Here is a 17279-nt window from a genome sequence, read left to right as displayed (position 1 = left end):
TACAAACATAGAAAATTTATGGAATAGAAGGAGGCCATTCGGTTCAACGAGACTGTGCTGTTGTTGGTTGAGTGATAAAAATCTCATTGGGGGCAAAATGCTGTTTAGCTCAGTTTAAAATTTGCCAATTATTCACTTTTTGGTTTTCAAGAAGGAGTTAGATGTAACTCTTGGGTCTAAAGGGATCAAAGGGTATGGGGCGAAAGCGGGAACAGGCTACTGAGTTGGATGATCAGCCATGATCATAATGAATGGCAGAGCAGGCTCGAAGGGCCGAATGGCCTACTCCTGCTCCTATTTTCTATGTTTCTACGTTTCTAAATATTGGCCAGGACCCAGGAAGAACTCTCTTGCTCTTCTTCGACATAGTGCCATGGGATCTTTTATGCCCACCTGAAAGGGGAGATGGGCCTCAGTTTAGAGATGGGCCTCAATTTAATCTCTCATCTGAAAGGTACATAGCTCCCTGGGCCATACTTGAGATCAAAAACATTTGTTCTCTCCTGGATTGCTATTGAAATTTGACACCATGAGAAATGAAAATCAGGACAGATGTGTAACGGATGGCTGATCCAAATTCTCCCCATTTACACTACTGTCAAAAGTTAATATGACCCCCAACCTGTGTAAAATAAACATGTCAACATGTCTGTGAAGGTAGCAAATATTTTAACAACTTGCCTGTTAATATGTTTCTGTTGGGTCAGTTTTCAGGTATAATTTTCTGAAATTTGTTTCAACTGATGAACAGGGATGGCATTAATGTTCATTCCTCTGTTTCCTGCCCTTACTAGAGTGTCCAGTGTCACCCTCATAGTAGCTGACAACCTCAATTTAAAACCACACTATTTTTAATGTATAGTAGTCCAAACTAAAGCATTAATATGCCATTTATCACAAATAAAATTTTATGAGTACTCCTTTTCTCTTTTTGAAGCATTCTTTTTCAAGCAATTTTCCTGTTTTAAATTGCTCTCCATCTTTGGTCTGCCTGGCCTAACACCTCTGCTGCTGAAGAAATAGGTGCACTCCCAGTTTGCCACCAATGGCTCCTATAGCTGACCACCAGGAAGCATGTGAGTCCATGAGGCATGACTTTTCTCTTGTAGGGAGAAGTTGCACCTTTCATCACCTTTGTTCTTCACTCTGTGGCTCTCAGAATTAGTCCTCCAACACTAAGCCCTACAGCATCCCCAGCATTTTTTTGGCATTATTTTTTCTTTGCCTTGTTAGACATGCTAGAAACAGAGATCCATATTACAGCACTGTTTTTCTAACCAGATTCCATCTGTTAGTGCTAACTCCTGCCTAAATGACTTCAACCTCTCCATTAGAGGAAGTTGCTGAAGAAGTTTGATTAAATCATGAAGAACATTAAGTAACTTCCTCTCATCAAACAATGGGTTCCTTTTCAATATCACCGATCTGAGATTATCCTAGTGTCTAATCTTCTGGTGAACTCCAAAACCAAATTAAAAATCCAATAATATCCACATTGGATGGATTTGGAAACTTTAAGAAGATTGTCCTACTGGAAGGATATAATGGAATTGTTCTTTTTATTTTATCACTCTAAGCATGCACAATATCACATTATCTTGATGTAGCCGTGTGAATACCATACTGGTCGGTAACATGCCAAAGGTCAGTGTGTCCCCCTCACACCGTGCGTTTTTTGTGACAATGGCAGGGAGACTGTGACAGACTAGTGTTAAAAAATTATTTTATTCTTATGGTGTTGTATACATTTGATCTCCTTGGCATTTTAATGGTATCTTCACATTAAATCTTCATAGCAGTGTTATGAGCTATGTCTGCACCTGATTTTCCTGAGAGTCTAGCAATATATGCATGCCAGATTTCAACAGCAATCTAGGAATAACAAATGTGTTTCATTGTCTATATGGCCCAGGGAGCTGTGTATCTGATCAGTTTAGTCTCTAAGGCAGGCTGGGCTCTGAAAATCTGTGGTCTGCAATTCCCACAGATATGCCAAGACCACCAAGGTGCTCCCCAATGCTGAATGCCAGAGTTTGTGGGGTCCTGTATCTAATCCCACGTATCTAATTTACATGGGACAAGCGAATGCCTAAGCCCTTTACAGGCACATCTCTGGCGCCTGCCTGCCTCATGCAGTTGGAAAATCTGGCACCTGCTCAGCACTGGGCAGAGATTACTATTGTTCCTTCTTTGATGATCCAGTCTACTTTATTGACAATGGTGGGATCAACTTAAACCCACCTGGAGGCCTGTACACCTCAATACACTGGGCGTTCCAGCCTCCAGTGCTGCTCCAGGTCCTGAATGACCCGGGAAAGCAGGAAATCTGCAGGCTCCACCCTCCCAATCAAATTGGCCCCTTATAAAGCAGACCAGAACATCCTGGAAACAATGGACATCGGACACAACCTGATTCTGCAGGAGATTTCCACTGGAGCTACAACAGGAATCTGGACCAACTCTCAAGGAAATTTGAGGCCTTGTTCTTTAATACAATGGTAAAGAAGGGAAGTTATTCAAAAGAACTGAGGATGTAAATAATAGGAAGGCAATCGGACATGAATATAATTAGACCACTGTCATAAATTTGTATTATTTTCAAGAAAATAAGAGATACCGGCTGCACCCAAATAAACACAAACAATGAGATTTGGGGCCAGATGTTGAAAGGGCCGGTGCGGATATGATTTTAAAATTGCAGTCTTGGAGGTCATCTCAGGAACCCATGCCTCCGGGACAGTTTGCAATTTTTACTGTGGGGTGGTGAGAGGGAGGAACAGGGAAGCTGCTCACCTCCAATTAAGGGCCCTTTAAGCTCCTTTAGGAGCTCATTAAGGGGACGGGAAGTGTCTGCACTACAATTTTCAAAGAGCAATCGTGCACAGCTGTCGGGTTTGCAGCAGGCAGGGGGCTAACTTTGTTGTTTGAGAAATAAATGTTTTCAGCCCACAGGCATTGTGCACCGGGCCCAGTGCAGGACATTTGTTTTTGATTATGGATCTGCTGCCTCACCTGTTCATTCTCCTATCCCTCTGAGGAGCTGCTTTCTCATCTCGGTAAGGCAGTGGCAGGCCACATCATGGCTGCTACTTGCCTTTGCATCTGGTGCCATTCAGGCAGCTTCCACCTCCTGCATTAATTGGGCACTGGGCTCACCTCCTGCCCAACTAGGGCATTACCATTTGAAGATTGCGTCGCTTTGGCAACGCAGTTGAGGTGTGAGATTGGGACCCAGAAATCATCCGGGTGTCGGGTTCCGGCTCCATTTTGAAAATCCAGCCCTTGCTTTGAAATATTGCCACAGCTGTCAAGAATCATTTTAACTAGACAGATGGAGGGGTGGAATGGTTAAGAAACTGGATGATGTTGATTAAAAAAGGAAGTAGCCAAAAGCTAAGTTAAAAAAAACCAGAGACATAAATGTACATTACATAGAATGTACAGCACAGAAACAGACCATTCAGACAAACTAGGCTGTGCTGTTCATACACCACATGAGCTTCCTCCCATTTTATCTACTTCATCGCAGCCTTTCAGCATATCTTCCTATTCCCTTTTCGCTAATGTACTCCTCTAGTTTCCTCTGGAAAGCATCTAAACTATTTGCCTCAACCACATCCTGTAATGGCAAGTTCCATATTAGTTTAGTTTAGTTTAGAGATACAGCACTGAAACAGGCCCTTCGGCCCACCGAGTCTGTGCCGACCGTCAACCACCCATTTATACTAATCCTACACTAATTCCATATTCCTACCACATCCCCACCTGTCCCTATATTTCCCTACCACCTACCTATACTAGGGGCAATTTATAATGGCCAATTTACCTAACAACCTGCAAGTCTTTGGCATGTGGGAGGAAATCGGAGCACCCGGAGGAAACCCACGCAGACACAGGGAGAACTTGCAAACTCCACACAGGCAGTACCCGGAATCGAACCCGGGTCCCTGGAGCTGTGAGGCTCTAAACATTCTGAGTAAAGAAATTTCTCCTTATGTCCCCATTGGATCAATTAGTAACTATTTTGTATTTATGGCTCCAACCTTTGGATTCTCCCAGAAATGGAAACGTTCCCTTCACATCTTCCCTGTTCAATTCATTCATAATTTTAAACACATCTACCAGGTCACCTCAAAGTCTTCTCTTTTCTGAAGAAAGAAGTCCAACTTGTTAATCTTTCCCAATGGCTGTAATCTCTCACTTTTGGTACCATTCTTGAAAATCTCTTCTGGATTGTCTTCAGTGTTTCTTTGTTGTTTTTATAGTATGGAGACCAGAATTGTGCACAATACTCTCAGTGCAGCCTGACCAGGGTCCTATACAAGTTTGACATAGCTTCATTACTTTCAAATTCTATACCCCTAGAAATAATACCCAGTGCTTTGTTAGTATTTTTAATTGATTTGCTGATCTCTGATGCTGTTTTTAATAATTTGTTCACCAATATCCCCAGGTCCCTTTGCTCTTCTACACCATTCAGTTTCTTAATTTCTAAGCTGTAGGTGATGTTCCTATTCTTCCTACCAAAGTGGATCACATTTATCAATGTTAAAGGTCATTTGCCACTTAATTATCCATTCTGCAAGTTTTCTAATGTCTTCTTGTATTATGTTGTAATCTTCCTCAGTATTAACTATGCTTCCCAGAATATCAGATATCAGGAATAGTGAGACACTGAGGGCCAAAAGAGGAGGCAAACCTACAAAACGTGTATAAAATGAATGCCAGAAGTATGAGGAATAAGACACCAGAAGTGGAAGTTACTTGTGGCAGGAGGGAACTACAATGTAGTAGGAGTATCAAAAACATGTTTAATCCAAGAGTATGGTAACAAATGTAACATGCAGTGATATACAGTGTTCAGAAAAGATAAGAGTAAATATGAAGGGAGGTGGTGTAGCACTATAGTCATGGACACAAGAGAACCTAAAAATGCTGATCCCTGGGAAGTGGAATGACCTACTTTGATCTGCCATCATTCGCATGAAAAGGATAAAAAGAAAGTAGGGATACTCTTTAGACCGGCAGATCAGAACAATAGGAAGACAGCTTGCATTATGAAGAGATAAGAAGGGTATGTGGGAAGGTTTTAATGGATAACTTCAATCGACTAAACATAATTTGGGAAAACCCAAGTGGCTTGGAGTCCAAGTTGGCAAATGAAATGCATGACTGCTTCACAACTCCTTGTGCCATAGAAGCCACCAGAGGTAACTGATGTCTTGGTAATGATCAGCGATCCAGACAACATCCAGGAATTGGGAGTAATGGCACCATTAGGGATAGTGATAATGATCATGATCACATTTAAAGTCAACAGAAAGGAAAATCAGCAAGGTGTAGAATGAGTGGTTGATCTGCGACCACCCATTCTGTGCCCCTGCCAAAGGTAAATGTTAACACTTTTGCAAAATGAACGAAAAGATCTGGAGGTGCAGATACAAAGATCTTTAAGATTGAGATTGTAGATAAAAAGTTCCTAAAGAAACAAATATGATTTTATACATATGAGCATAAGATATAAATGGAAGTGATGTTGAATTTGTACAAGGCATTGTACAACTCATATTAAACATTGGAAAGGGCACTGTGAGAATTCACTATAACAACGCCAGAGATGAGAGCTTACAGATATCATAACAAACCTGAGATTTGGGACTTTTTTCACTGGAACAGAGAAGGCTAAGGGGCTCTGCTCTGGCCTTTCAAAAGAGATGGTCTTGAGAGGATAAATTGTAAAAGATTGTCACTAGGTTAACAAAGGAGAAGTGGGTAGTACCAGGAATGATGTTCTGGTGAGAGAGTTTGAGGAGTTAGGGTCCAAGTTAAAAAGCAGAAGCTCAAAGGTAATAATCTCTGGATTGTTACCTGAACCACATACCAATTGGCATAGGTCAAGCAAATTAGAGGATTAAACACATGGCTCAAAGTGTGTTGCAGGAATAAGGAGTTTTGATTCATGGATCACTGGCACCAGGGCTGGGGAAAGAGGAAGCTGTTCTGTTGGTATGGGCTCCACTTAAACCAGGTAGGGATCAGTGTCCTGGTAAATCATATAACTAAGGCTGTGGATAGGGCTTTAAACTAAAAGTTGGGGGAAGTGGTGGGGAGGGGGGTCAGGTGAAGGGAGATTTTGAAATCTAAAGCGAAAAGACGAGGCAATAGAGCAGTGTAGTGATTTGGATAAAGACAAGCAGAGTGGGCTAGAAGGGATAGAGAGTTTGATGGTTCTAGTGCATCAGTGCATAAGGTCTACGCAAAGAATAGTAATTAAAAAAAATTAAAGGCTCTTTATTGGAATGCACAAAGCATTCATAATCAGATAGATGAACTAACGGCACAAATAGAGATAAATGGTTTCCGTCTAATTGCCATTATAGAGACATGGTTACGAGGTGACCAAGGTTGGGAAATAAAAATTACAGGGTACACAACATTTCGAAAAGAGAGACAGAATGGAAAAGGATGAGGAGTAGCCCTGATAGTAAAGGATGACATAAGGACAGTAGTGAGAAAGGATCTTGGTTCAGATGATAAGGAAATAGAATCAGTCTGGGCGGAGATTAGGAATAGCAAGGATCAGAAAATGCTGGTGGGAGTAGTTTACAGGCCCCCTAACAGTGGTTACACTGTTGGACAGAGCATCAAGCAAAAAATAATTGGAGCTTGTAACAAAGGTAATGTAATAATTCTGGGGGAGTTTAATATTCATATCAACTGGACAAATCAAATTGGTAAGGGTAGTCTGGAAGATAAGTTTGTCGAATGCTTTTGCATCAGTTTCCTGGAACAATATGCTGTGGGACCAACTAGGGATAAAGCTATTATCTATCTAGTACTGTGTAGTGAGGCAGGGTTAATCAGTAATCTCAAAGCAAAAGAAAAAGTCAGAATATGGCACAGTGGCGCAGTGGTTAGCACTGCAGCTTCACAGTTCCAGCGACCCAGGTTCTGTTCTGGGTCCTGCCTGTGCGGAGTTTGCAAGTTCTCCCTGTGACCATGTGGGTTTCTGCCGGGTGCTACGGTTTCCTCCCACAGCCAAAGACTTGCAGGTTGATAGGTAAATTCGTCATTGTAAATTGCCCCATTGTAAATTGTGGGGATGTCGTAGGGAATATGGGATTAATGTAGGATTAGTATAAATGGGTGGTTGTTGGTTGGCACAGACTTGGTGGGCCGAAGGGCCTATTTCAGTGCTGTATCTCTCTATGACTCTAATGCAACTGAACTCCATATTAAGTTTGAAAGAGACGTACTCCAGTCCCAAACAAGAATTTTAAACTTAAACAAAGCAAATCACATTGGTATGAGGGAAGAGCTGGCTAAGGTTGATTGTGTAAATAGTCTAAAAGGTATGCCAGTAAATAAACATTGAAAGAAACAATTTGAAATGCTGAACAAAAATACAGTAAAACAAAACCTATGCAAGAAAGATCCATTTGTGGCTTACTAGGGAAGTTAAGGATAGTATTAGATTAAAAGAAGAGGCTTATAATCTTGTGAAGAATAGTATTAAGCCTGATGATTGGGAGTGTTTTAAAATCAGCAAAGGGCCACCAAAAAGTTGATAAAAAGGCTTTAAAAAAGAATATGAGAGTAAACTAGCTAGGAATATAAAAACAGATTGTCAGAGCTTTTGCAAATATATAAAAAGGAGAGTAGCTAAAGTAAACATTGGTCCCTTAGAGGCAGGGACAGGAGAAATTATCATGGGGAATGAGGAAATAAATGGCAGAGATGTTGTTCAAACATTTTGTGTCTGTCTTCACAGTAGAAGACACAAATTACATACCAGAAATAGAGGGTAACCAAAGGGCTAATGTGAAGAAATTAAGGTAATTAATATCAGCACAGAAAGTATTGGAGAAACGTAAGGGATCTAAAGCCAACAGATCCCCAGGATCTGATGGACTATATCCTAAGATTCTAGTCGAGCTGACTGCAGAGATTGAGATTGCACTGCTTTTCCAAGATTCCCTACATTCTAGAACGGCCCCAGCAGATTGGAAGTTAGCAAATGTAACACCACGATTCAAGAAAGGAGAGAGAAGACAGGGAATGACAGCCCAGTTAAGCTTAAGGGCCTTGATTGGCCTGGGGTGAGTGTGCCGTTTCTCGCTGCCGCGCAAAATTGCAGCGGGGCTGGGAGGGCATCAGGAATGGCCACCCCGCCTCCCACTTAATTTTACCCACCCTTCCCCCACCGCCACCCCTCTCCCACCCCTGCCACCAGCCCGCTCGTTGGGGGATCGTAAAATTCCGACCCAAGGCTATGACATCACTAAACAGGGACATGGAGAAGTTTTTGAAATGGTGGAGTATAAAAGGATACAAGAAAAGGGAAGAGAATTAGAGTGGATGGCCTGAGCTGAAGATTTAGAACCAACATGGATAGAATGGACTAAAGGGCCTCATTCTATGCTGTACGTTCTATGATTCCCAGAGTCATAACAGCACAGAAGGGGGCCATTCTGCCCATCATGTGCATGCTGGCTTTCTGCAAACCAATCCAATCAGTCCCAATCCCTGGCTCTATCCCCTTAGCCCTGTAAGTTTATTTCCCTCAAGTGTCATCTAATTTCCTTTTGAAATCATTCATCACACCCGCTTCCACCACCCTCGTAGGCAGAGAGTTCCAGGATTGATGACTTTATTTGCCACATCAGCATGTCAAGTCCTAGCTGCTTCATATGAAGATATTTATTAAGATCAAAATGTTAATTTTCAAGCTGTGTCTAATTTTCAATATGTTTAAGAGTGAGATTGCCATCCAGTCATTCTACAGGGTCATTTTAAACTTTTATGATGATATGAATTCAAACTCCCAACTGCCACCATGTTCTGTAGCACTGACTGGTACCTTGCTTATGAATGATTTTCTGGGACAATTTATTGCATTTCAATGAACACAAATTACATTATTAAGATCTTTAATAGTAAATTGTAATCTTTTTAAACTGCAATGGTAATAACTAGACATTAAAATATCGAACCAAAACCAAATTCAAGCTAACTCTCCAATTTTATTGGTTCCGGCAAACCAAGTCAAATCCAACCTTTCCCCTGCTTCGTTCAGATTTGGCATGAATGAAAAGATGTTTTTACATTCTCCACAAATTCAAGTGGGGCATATGTGGCGTAAAAAAACATGAAACAGCCCACAAAGAGATGTAGGTACAGATTTATAAAACCCCATCAAATTGCACTTTTTAAGGGGCAGGGGAAATCTGGTTGGAAAGGAACATGGTTGTCTAGGTTTAAGATTAATTTTGGTCACAATAGGGTAAGTGGAGATGGTAATGTCCAAACCAAACCTCAGCTGTTTGCCTCGTCCGATCAGCAATAAACCTGTGTTTAGCTCTAATGTGCGTTGAAACGTTAAAAGCTTGCAGTCAGTTATTCTGCGGATAGATTTTTCAATTTATAATGGCACTTGTCATTCATCTCAATTCACTGACAAATCCAATCTTCCCATTACATTTGAATAGCTTTTTGAATGATTTCCAGTCTGCCCTACCAATATTTCTAGCACAAGGGTTTTCTTTCAGTGTTGCTTAATTTTCTAATTATGTTTTGATTATTTCTCTTCAGTTCTCTCTCTCACATTCATTGTTTTTATTTCAAGCTCAGCTGAAGTAACCAACCTCACTGGCAAATTAAGTACAATTCAAACGTATCCTAAACATTTTCCTCCCCGCGTTTTCAGTCCTGAAATCAAGACCGGTCATATCATTTCTTATTCTAACTTCTTATTCTCTTCCAAGATCTCAAAACTATGGACTCTTGTCAGGCTTTTAAAACATGATTTAGGAAACATTGAATAGTTACCATCATCTTGGTTTTTCAACATAAAAGAAATGGGACCTCAGTAGAAAATTCCATGTCATATTGTTTTGATGGTTTGGGGTGGGTGGGGGAAGGAACAAAATCAACCTTTTAGTTAAGACTTTCGATAAATTCTTTTAAAACGATGTTTTCCTTTAAACATTTTGTGCAGCCAAGAAAGGTAAAAATAAATGTGGAACAGAGTGATGAATACTTTCTCGTTCCAAACCTCTTTTGTTTTTACGGAAGGGTTTCAGAGGCAAATTTCCAATGACCGGTGGTTGGCCGCAAGTTAAGAATATACAACTGACGTTCTTTACGACATGGTAATGAAGAAATCCCATAAATTGTGTGTTGAGTTTATCAAAAAAAAACCTGGCAGCCGTTTCTGTAAAAGGTGCTGACAGAAGGTTCAGGAAGTCTGTCATCAAGTTACCTTAGAAACAGGAAAAGACCAGCGGCTCACTGATCACAGCAAAACCAAATCCATTCATCAGTGACACATAGAAAGTTTTGCTCAATACCAATCATATGGCAGTGATCTATTAAGCTTAGTGTGGGTTGAAGCAGAAACTGAATCCTCCATACATGTTTCAAATTTAAATTCCAGAGTTGTGCCAGCATTGAAATAAGAAAACCAATAACTTTTTAAAGCATTTCTTTTAACATAAAAGTCCTGAAGCAAAACTTAAACCAGCCTGAATATTTTAATTTGAAGTTCATATAACAGAGAAATTAAAAATATTATACATCATATTGTCTTGAAAACCCACTACTGTTGGAGACATAACTACGTACTAATTCCTGAACTACAGTAACCTATTTCCTTCAGGGTCTGGGTCAAGTGTTGGCAATAAACAGTTTGATTGCTTTTCCAGCATTGGTATAAAATTATTGTACCTTTTGTCCTGGTGGCCCCTGGGGTCCCTAGAAAAACAAAGGCACATTAAGGCATTATTATTCATGGTGATAACTTAGCGTAAATGATCAATTTTAAACATCCAATGATTTAACAGTTTCAATTGTACTTCTTATACTGGCTAACATGTTAAGGTCACAGAAACATAAAGGTGATTATCACGTGATGGTCCAAGAGAAAAGCTACTTGTTCTGTGAATAAAGTCGACTGCTGAAATGTGATTTTGGTTATAACTTTGCCCAATGGAATTCCAAGGAGTGACAGGCTCAGTTGACCAAAAATGTTTAATCCATTCCAGTTGGATCAAAGTGGCAGCTTGTGACACTGCATTCCTATGTTTGCCAAAGTGTTGAATGAACCTCTGTCGTATTTTTCTTGTTAATGAAGTAAGCATGGAAGACATTTGGCTAAACAGTAACATATGTCGGTCTCAGTAATGACTCAAGAGTATAAATTAAATACAGTAGATTCTTATTTACCTAAAGCCCAGTTATCTAAGAAGCTTGTTGATTTCTGATATTACAACGAAAAGGCCTTCAACTGAATGCAGTTTTTTTCCCTCACAGGTTTGATGGACCTAGCCATTTTGCCAGATCTTAAAGGAACTTGCTTTCATTAACTTTGCTATTTCCAGCAGAAAGAATTAATGAGCCTCAGGAAAACAGCACCCTGTGGTCTAATAATCACCATACACCTGCAGCACACACTGCAGAATGTGGCATTTGCATGGGAGTGGAATGATGGACAGCACAAGTTTGAATCTTCTGAATGAAGATTGTTATTCAGGATTGGAAGCTTGATTATGATGTCCCAAAATTCTACAGATAATCTAGAAGGAGAAAATGATCCTACTTCAGCTCCTGAAGGGAGATGCTATGGCCATTTATTTCCTTTTTTAAAATTCCGTTTTCTAGGTGGGACAGGGAAATCAAAAACACGTCTTTGCTCAATGTAATTCCTTCAAAAAGGTGATGAAGGTGCTCCTATAAGCGGGCACCTGTTTCTGGCTAATGTTAGAGAGTTAATGGCCACCTTCTGTGCCATAAATGACTCGATATTGCCAAACTAATATTACAGAAGTGAACAGAAGACAAGTTCCAAAGCAAAATCTTGACGCATTTGACAACTTTTTTTCAAGCCAGTTCCTTCAACGACTCTCAATTCAGTGTCAAACTTTAATGGGCAAGATGATCTCGAAAAATATTGGAAATGGTGCTGTCAGAAAGCAAAAGAATAGAAATCAGCTGCAGCATGATAATTGATGGCACCCGCTACATTTTCCATTGATAGCTGGTACAGCCCTTTCAGAGGAGCACAACATCATTTCTGAAAGGAAGTCTCTCAAAGTTTGGATCCCACTGGATTGTACTACTGCTACGGAGTCTCAAACAATGGCATTGATACTCAGTGGAAATACAAACATACAAACTAGGAGCAGGAGTAGGCCATTCAGCCCCTTGAACCTATTCTGCCATTCTATAAGATCATGGCTGATCTGTTTGTGGACTCAACTCCACTTTCCTGCCTACCCAGGATACCCTTTGATCCATTGCTTGTCAAGAATCTGTCTGCCTCTGCCTTAAAAACATTCAATGACCCTGCCTCCACCGCTCTCTGGGGAAGATAGTTCCACAGACTCATGACCCTCTCAGAGAAAAAAAATTCTCCTCATCTTTGTCTTAAATGGGAGACCCCTTATTTTTAAACTGTGCCCCCTACTTTTTGTCTCTCCCACAAGGGGAAACATCCTTTCAACATTCACTCTGTCAAGTCCCCACGGATCTTATATGTTTCAATAAGATCATCTCTCATCCTTTTAAACTCCAATGAATACAGACCCAACCTGCCCAATCTTTCCTCATAAGATAATCCTCTCATCCCAGGAATCAGTTGAGTGAACCTACTCTGTGGCACAGTGGCACAGTGGTTAGCACGGCAGCCTCACAGCTACAGGGTCTTGGGTTCGATTCTGGGTACTGCCTGTGCGGAGTTTGCAAGTTCTCCCTGTGACCGTGTGGGTTTTCGCCGGGTGCTCCGGTTTCCTCCCACTGCCAAAGACTTGCAGGTGATAGGTAAATTGGCTATTGTAAATTGCCCCTAGTGTAGGTAGGTGGTAGGGAATATGGGATTACTGTTTCTTTTGGGCCTCCTTATCTCGAGAGACAATGGATACGCGCCTGGAGGTGGTCAGTGGTTTGTGAAGCAGCGCCTGGAGTGGCTATAAAGGCCAATTCTGGAGTGACAGGCTCTTCCACAGGTGCTGCAGAGAAATTTGTTTGTTGGGGCTGTTGCACAGTTGGCTCTCCCCTTGCGCCTCTGTCTTTTTTCCTGCCAACTACTAAGTCTCTTCGACTCGCCACAATTTAGCCCTGTCTTTATGGCTGCCCGCCAGCTCTGGCGAATGCTGGCAACTGACTCCCACGACTTGTGATCAATGTCACACGATTTCATGTCGCGTTTGCAGACGTCTTTATAACGGAGACATGGACGGCCGGTGGGTCTGATACCAGTGGCGAGCTCGCTGTACAATGTGTCTTTGGGGATCCTGCCATCTTCCATGCGGCTCACATGGCCAAGCCATCTCAAGCGCCGCTGACTCAGTAGTGTGTATAAGCTGGGGGTGTTGGCCGCTTCAAGGACTTCTGTGTTGGAGATATAGTCCTGCCACCTGATGCCAAGTATTCTCCGAAGGCAGCGAAGATGGAATGAATTGAGACGTCGCTCTTGGCTGGCATACGTTGTCCAGGCCTCGCTGCCGTAGAGCAAGGTACTGAGGACACAGGCCTGATACACTCGGACTTTTGTGTTCCGTGTCAGTGCGCCATTTTCCCACACTCTCTTGGCCAGTCTGGACATAGCAGTGGAAGCCTTACCCATGCGCTTGTTGATTTCTGCATCTAGAGACAGGTTACTGGTGATAGTTGAGCCTAGGTAGGTGAACTCTTGAACCACTTCCAGAGCGTGGTCGCCAATATTGATGGATGGAGCATTTCTGACATCCTGCCCCATGATGTTCGTTTTCTTGAGGCTGATGGTTAGGCCAAATTCATTGCAGGCAGACGCAAACCTGTCGATGAGACTCTGCAGGCATTCTTCAGTGTGAGATGTTAAAGCAGCATCGTCAGCAAAGAGGAGTTCTCTGATGAGGACTTTCCGTACTTTGGACTTCGCTCTTAGACGGGCAAGGTTGAACAACCTGCCCCCTGATCTTGTGTGGAGGAAAATTCCTTCTTCAGAGGATTTGAACGCATGTGAAAGCAGCAGGGAGAAGAAAATCCCAAAAAGTGTGGGTGCGAGAACACAGCCCTGTTTCACACCACTCAGGATAGGAAAGGGCTCTGATGAGGAGCCACCATGTTGAATTGTGCCTTTCATATTGTCATGGAATGAGGTGATGATACTTAGTAGCTTTGGTGGACATCCGATCTTTTCTAGTAGTCTGAAGAGACCACGTCTGCTGACGAGGTCAAAGGCTTTGGTGAGATCAATGAAAGCAATGTAGAGGGGCATCTGTTGTTCACGGCATTTCTCCTGTATCTGACGAAGGGAGAACAGCATGTCAATAGTCGATCTCTCTGCACGAAAGCCACACTGTGCCTCAGGGTAGACGCGCTCGGCCAGCTTCTGGAGCCTGTTCAGAGCGACTCGAGCAAAGACTACTGGGATTACTGTAGGGTTAGTATAAATGGGTGGTTGTTGGTCGGCACAGACTTGGTGGGCTGAAGGGCCTGTTTCAGTGCTGTCTAAGTAAATAAATAAATGATATCCTTTCTTAAGTAAGGAGACCAAAACTGTACACAATACTCTAAATGTGGTCTCACCATGCCCTGTACAACTGTAGTAAAACATTTCGACTTTTATATTCCATTCCCCTTGCAATAAACAACAACATTGCATTTGCCCTCTTAATCACTTGCATACTAACTTTGTGTTTCATGTACTAGGACATCCAGATCTCTCTGCATCTCAGAGTTCTGCAATCTCTCTCCATTTAAATAATATGTTGTTTTTCTACTTTTCTGGCCAAAGTGGACAAGCTCACATTTCCCACATTATACTCCATCTGCCAAATCTTTGCCCACTCACTTAACCTATCTATATCTCTTTGCAGACTCCTTATGTCCTCTTCACAACTTACTTTCTTACATGTCTTTGTGTCATCAGCAAATTAAGCAACCATACATTCTGTTCCTTATCTAGGTCATTGATATAGATTGTAAATAATTGAGGTCCCAGCACTGATTCCTGTGGTACTCCACTAGTTACAGCTTGTTAACCTGAAAATGACCCATTTACGTCTACTCTCTGTTTCCTGTTAGCTAACCAATCCTCTATCCATGCTCATATGTTACACCCTATACCATGGGCTCTTATTTTGTTTAGTAACCTTTGATATCCTTAAATGCCTTCTGGAAATCCAAGTATACTACATCCACAGGTTCCCCTTCAACAACGTTGCTTGTTACTTCCTCATAGAGCTCTAATAAATTAATCAAACACAATTTCCCTTCGCAAAAGCATGCTGACTCTGCCTGATTGCATTGAGATTTTCTAAATGACCTGCTATAACCTCCTTAAAAATAAATTCCAGCATTTTCCCAATGACAGCTAGTAGTTTCCTGCTTTCTGTCTTCCTCCTTTCATGAATAGCGAGTTAGATTTGCTATATTCCAATCTGATGGGACCTTTCTAGAAGTTAGGGAATTTTGGAAAATTAAAACCAATGCATTCACTATCGCAGCAGTAACCTTTTTTTTTAAGGCCCTGGAATGAAGTCCATCAGGACCTGGGGACTTGTCAGCTTTTAGTTCTAATAATTTTCTCAGTATCCTTTCCCTACTGATGGTAATTGTTTTAAGTTCCTCCCTCCCTTTCAACTCTTGATTCACAATTATTTCTGGGATATTATTTGTGTCCTCGACAGTGAAGGCAGATGCAAAAAATCTGTTCAATTCCTCCTCCATTTCCTTATTTTCCATTATTAATTCCCCAGACTCACTCTCAAGAGGACCAATACTCACTTTACTTACTCTTTTCTTTTTTAAATACCTGTAGAAACTCTTACTATCCATTTTTATATTTCTAACTAGCTTTCTCCCATACTATAATTTCTCTCTCATTATTCTTTTAGTCATTCTTTGATGTTTTTTATATTCTGCCCAATCTTGTGAACTGCCACTACTCTTTGCTGAATTGTACACTTTTTCTTTCAATTTGATACTATCTTTAACTCCCTTAGTTAGCCACGGATGGTGCAGCCTTCCCTGAGAGTCTTTCTTTCTCACTGGAATATATCTTTGCTGAGTGTTATGAAATATCTCCTTAAATGTCTGCTCCTGCATCTCTACTGACCTATCCCTTAACAGTTTACTTTATTCAGCTCTGGGCTGAAATTTATGGAGCTGCCGTGATATTTAGCATGGTGGCTCATTTAAATGGCTGGGGTGGACCGCCCACCCCGATGACGTAGAGGGGGCGGCTGCCTATCCCTGGCAATGGCGTCAGCAGCCTTTGTGCAGGCGCTGATGCCATTTTTAAAGGGCTTTGAGCCCTTCCATTTAATTTAAATATTTAAAGAAAGAGGTTACAAAAAATTGTAAAAATTTAATTTGCCCTCTCCTACACCCAATAACCATGCTCTCTCCCCCCCAAAACACTTCCCCTGCCCTCCTGACCATCCCCTCCCCCACAAAGTTCATAAGCTGTGCACTGTAACCCTTCCCACCATCCCTGACCCCAATCAGATGAGTTTGACCTCACTTCCCCCACTCCTGCACTGGAACGTTTACCTGCTCCCCCCTCCCCACCAGTGTTCTGCCTTGGATCCCTGGATGGGGATCCGAAGGTGCAGGAGTGCTGGCCACCGGCACCAATATTGCCCCGGCACGAACAGCAGAAGCGCAATGGTCATTAATTCAGGTATTTATGTTAGTTAACATATTGAAATTGGGCTGCCAACACCGAGCAGCAGGAGAACCACCACGAGGCCTCGCCGCCGCCGGCAATATGGGGCCAGGCCTTCCCGATATTGAGGTGCATGGCAGGCCTCTCCCGGAGGCATTTTCTGCCCCCCTTGACCCCCCCACCCCGCCACAACCCCTGATGTCAAGGGTGGGGGGGTCTGTAAAATTCAGCCCTGTCTTCAAACCCTCATAATTTCCTTATTTAAGTTTAAAACAGTAGTCTTAGATCCACTCTTCTCACCCTCAAACTGAATGCGAAATTCAATCATGTTGTGATCACTGCTACCTAGGGGCACCTTTACTATGAAGTCATTAACTAATCCTGTCTTGTTACACATTACCAAATCTAGAGTAGCCTGCTCTCTGGTCGGCTGTAGAACAGGGTAGTCCAACCTTTTTGCATGGAGGCCACATTACAATTTTAGTCTTACATGGGGGGGGTCCGGTGAGACAATTTCAGAAAGATAAAGGCATTAAAAAGTTATCTTACTATTAATTAAAACAACAACAAATGTGCATTTTTGTGAAACAGCTTTAAATGAGAAGATTAATTTATTGACTTACTTTCTCAT

The 17279-nt window shown here is 41.8% G+C and overlaps 1 protein-coding gene across 1 annotated transcript in view; it reads right to left on the bottom strand.

Moving 5' to 3' along the window:
- LOC137369605 (collagen alpha-1(XXV) chain-like) overlaps positions 1 to 17279 on the bottom strand; it is a 164022-nt gene that overhangs the window by 117807 nt on the left and 28936 nt on the right. Inside the window, exon 7 of the mRNA XM_068030959.1 lies at positions 10726 to 10752. Within this exon, the coding sequence (XP_067887060.1) occupies positions 10726 to 10752 (27 nt within the window). The remainder of the gene's footprint in view (positions 1 to 10725; positions 10753 to 17279) is intronic.

This window comes from Heterodontus francisci, chromosome 1 (assembly GCF_036365525.1).
Source record: "Heterodontus francisci isolate sHetFra1 chromosome 1, sHetFra1.hap1, whole genome shotgun sequence".
Taxonomy (NCBI): Eukaryota; Metazoa; Chordata; class Chondrichthyes; order Heterodontiformes; family Heterodontidae; genus Heterodontus; species Heterodontus francisci.
This window is presented reverse-complemented; position numbering and strand designations above follow the sequence as displayed.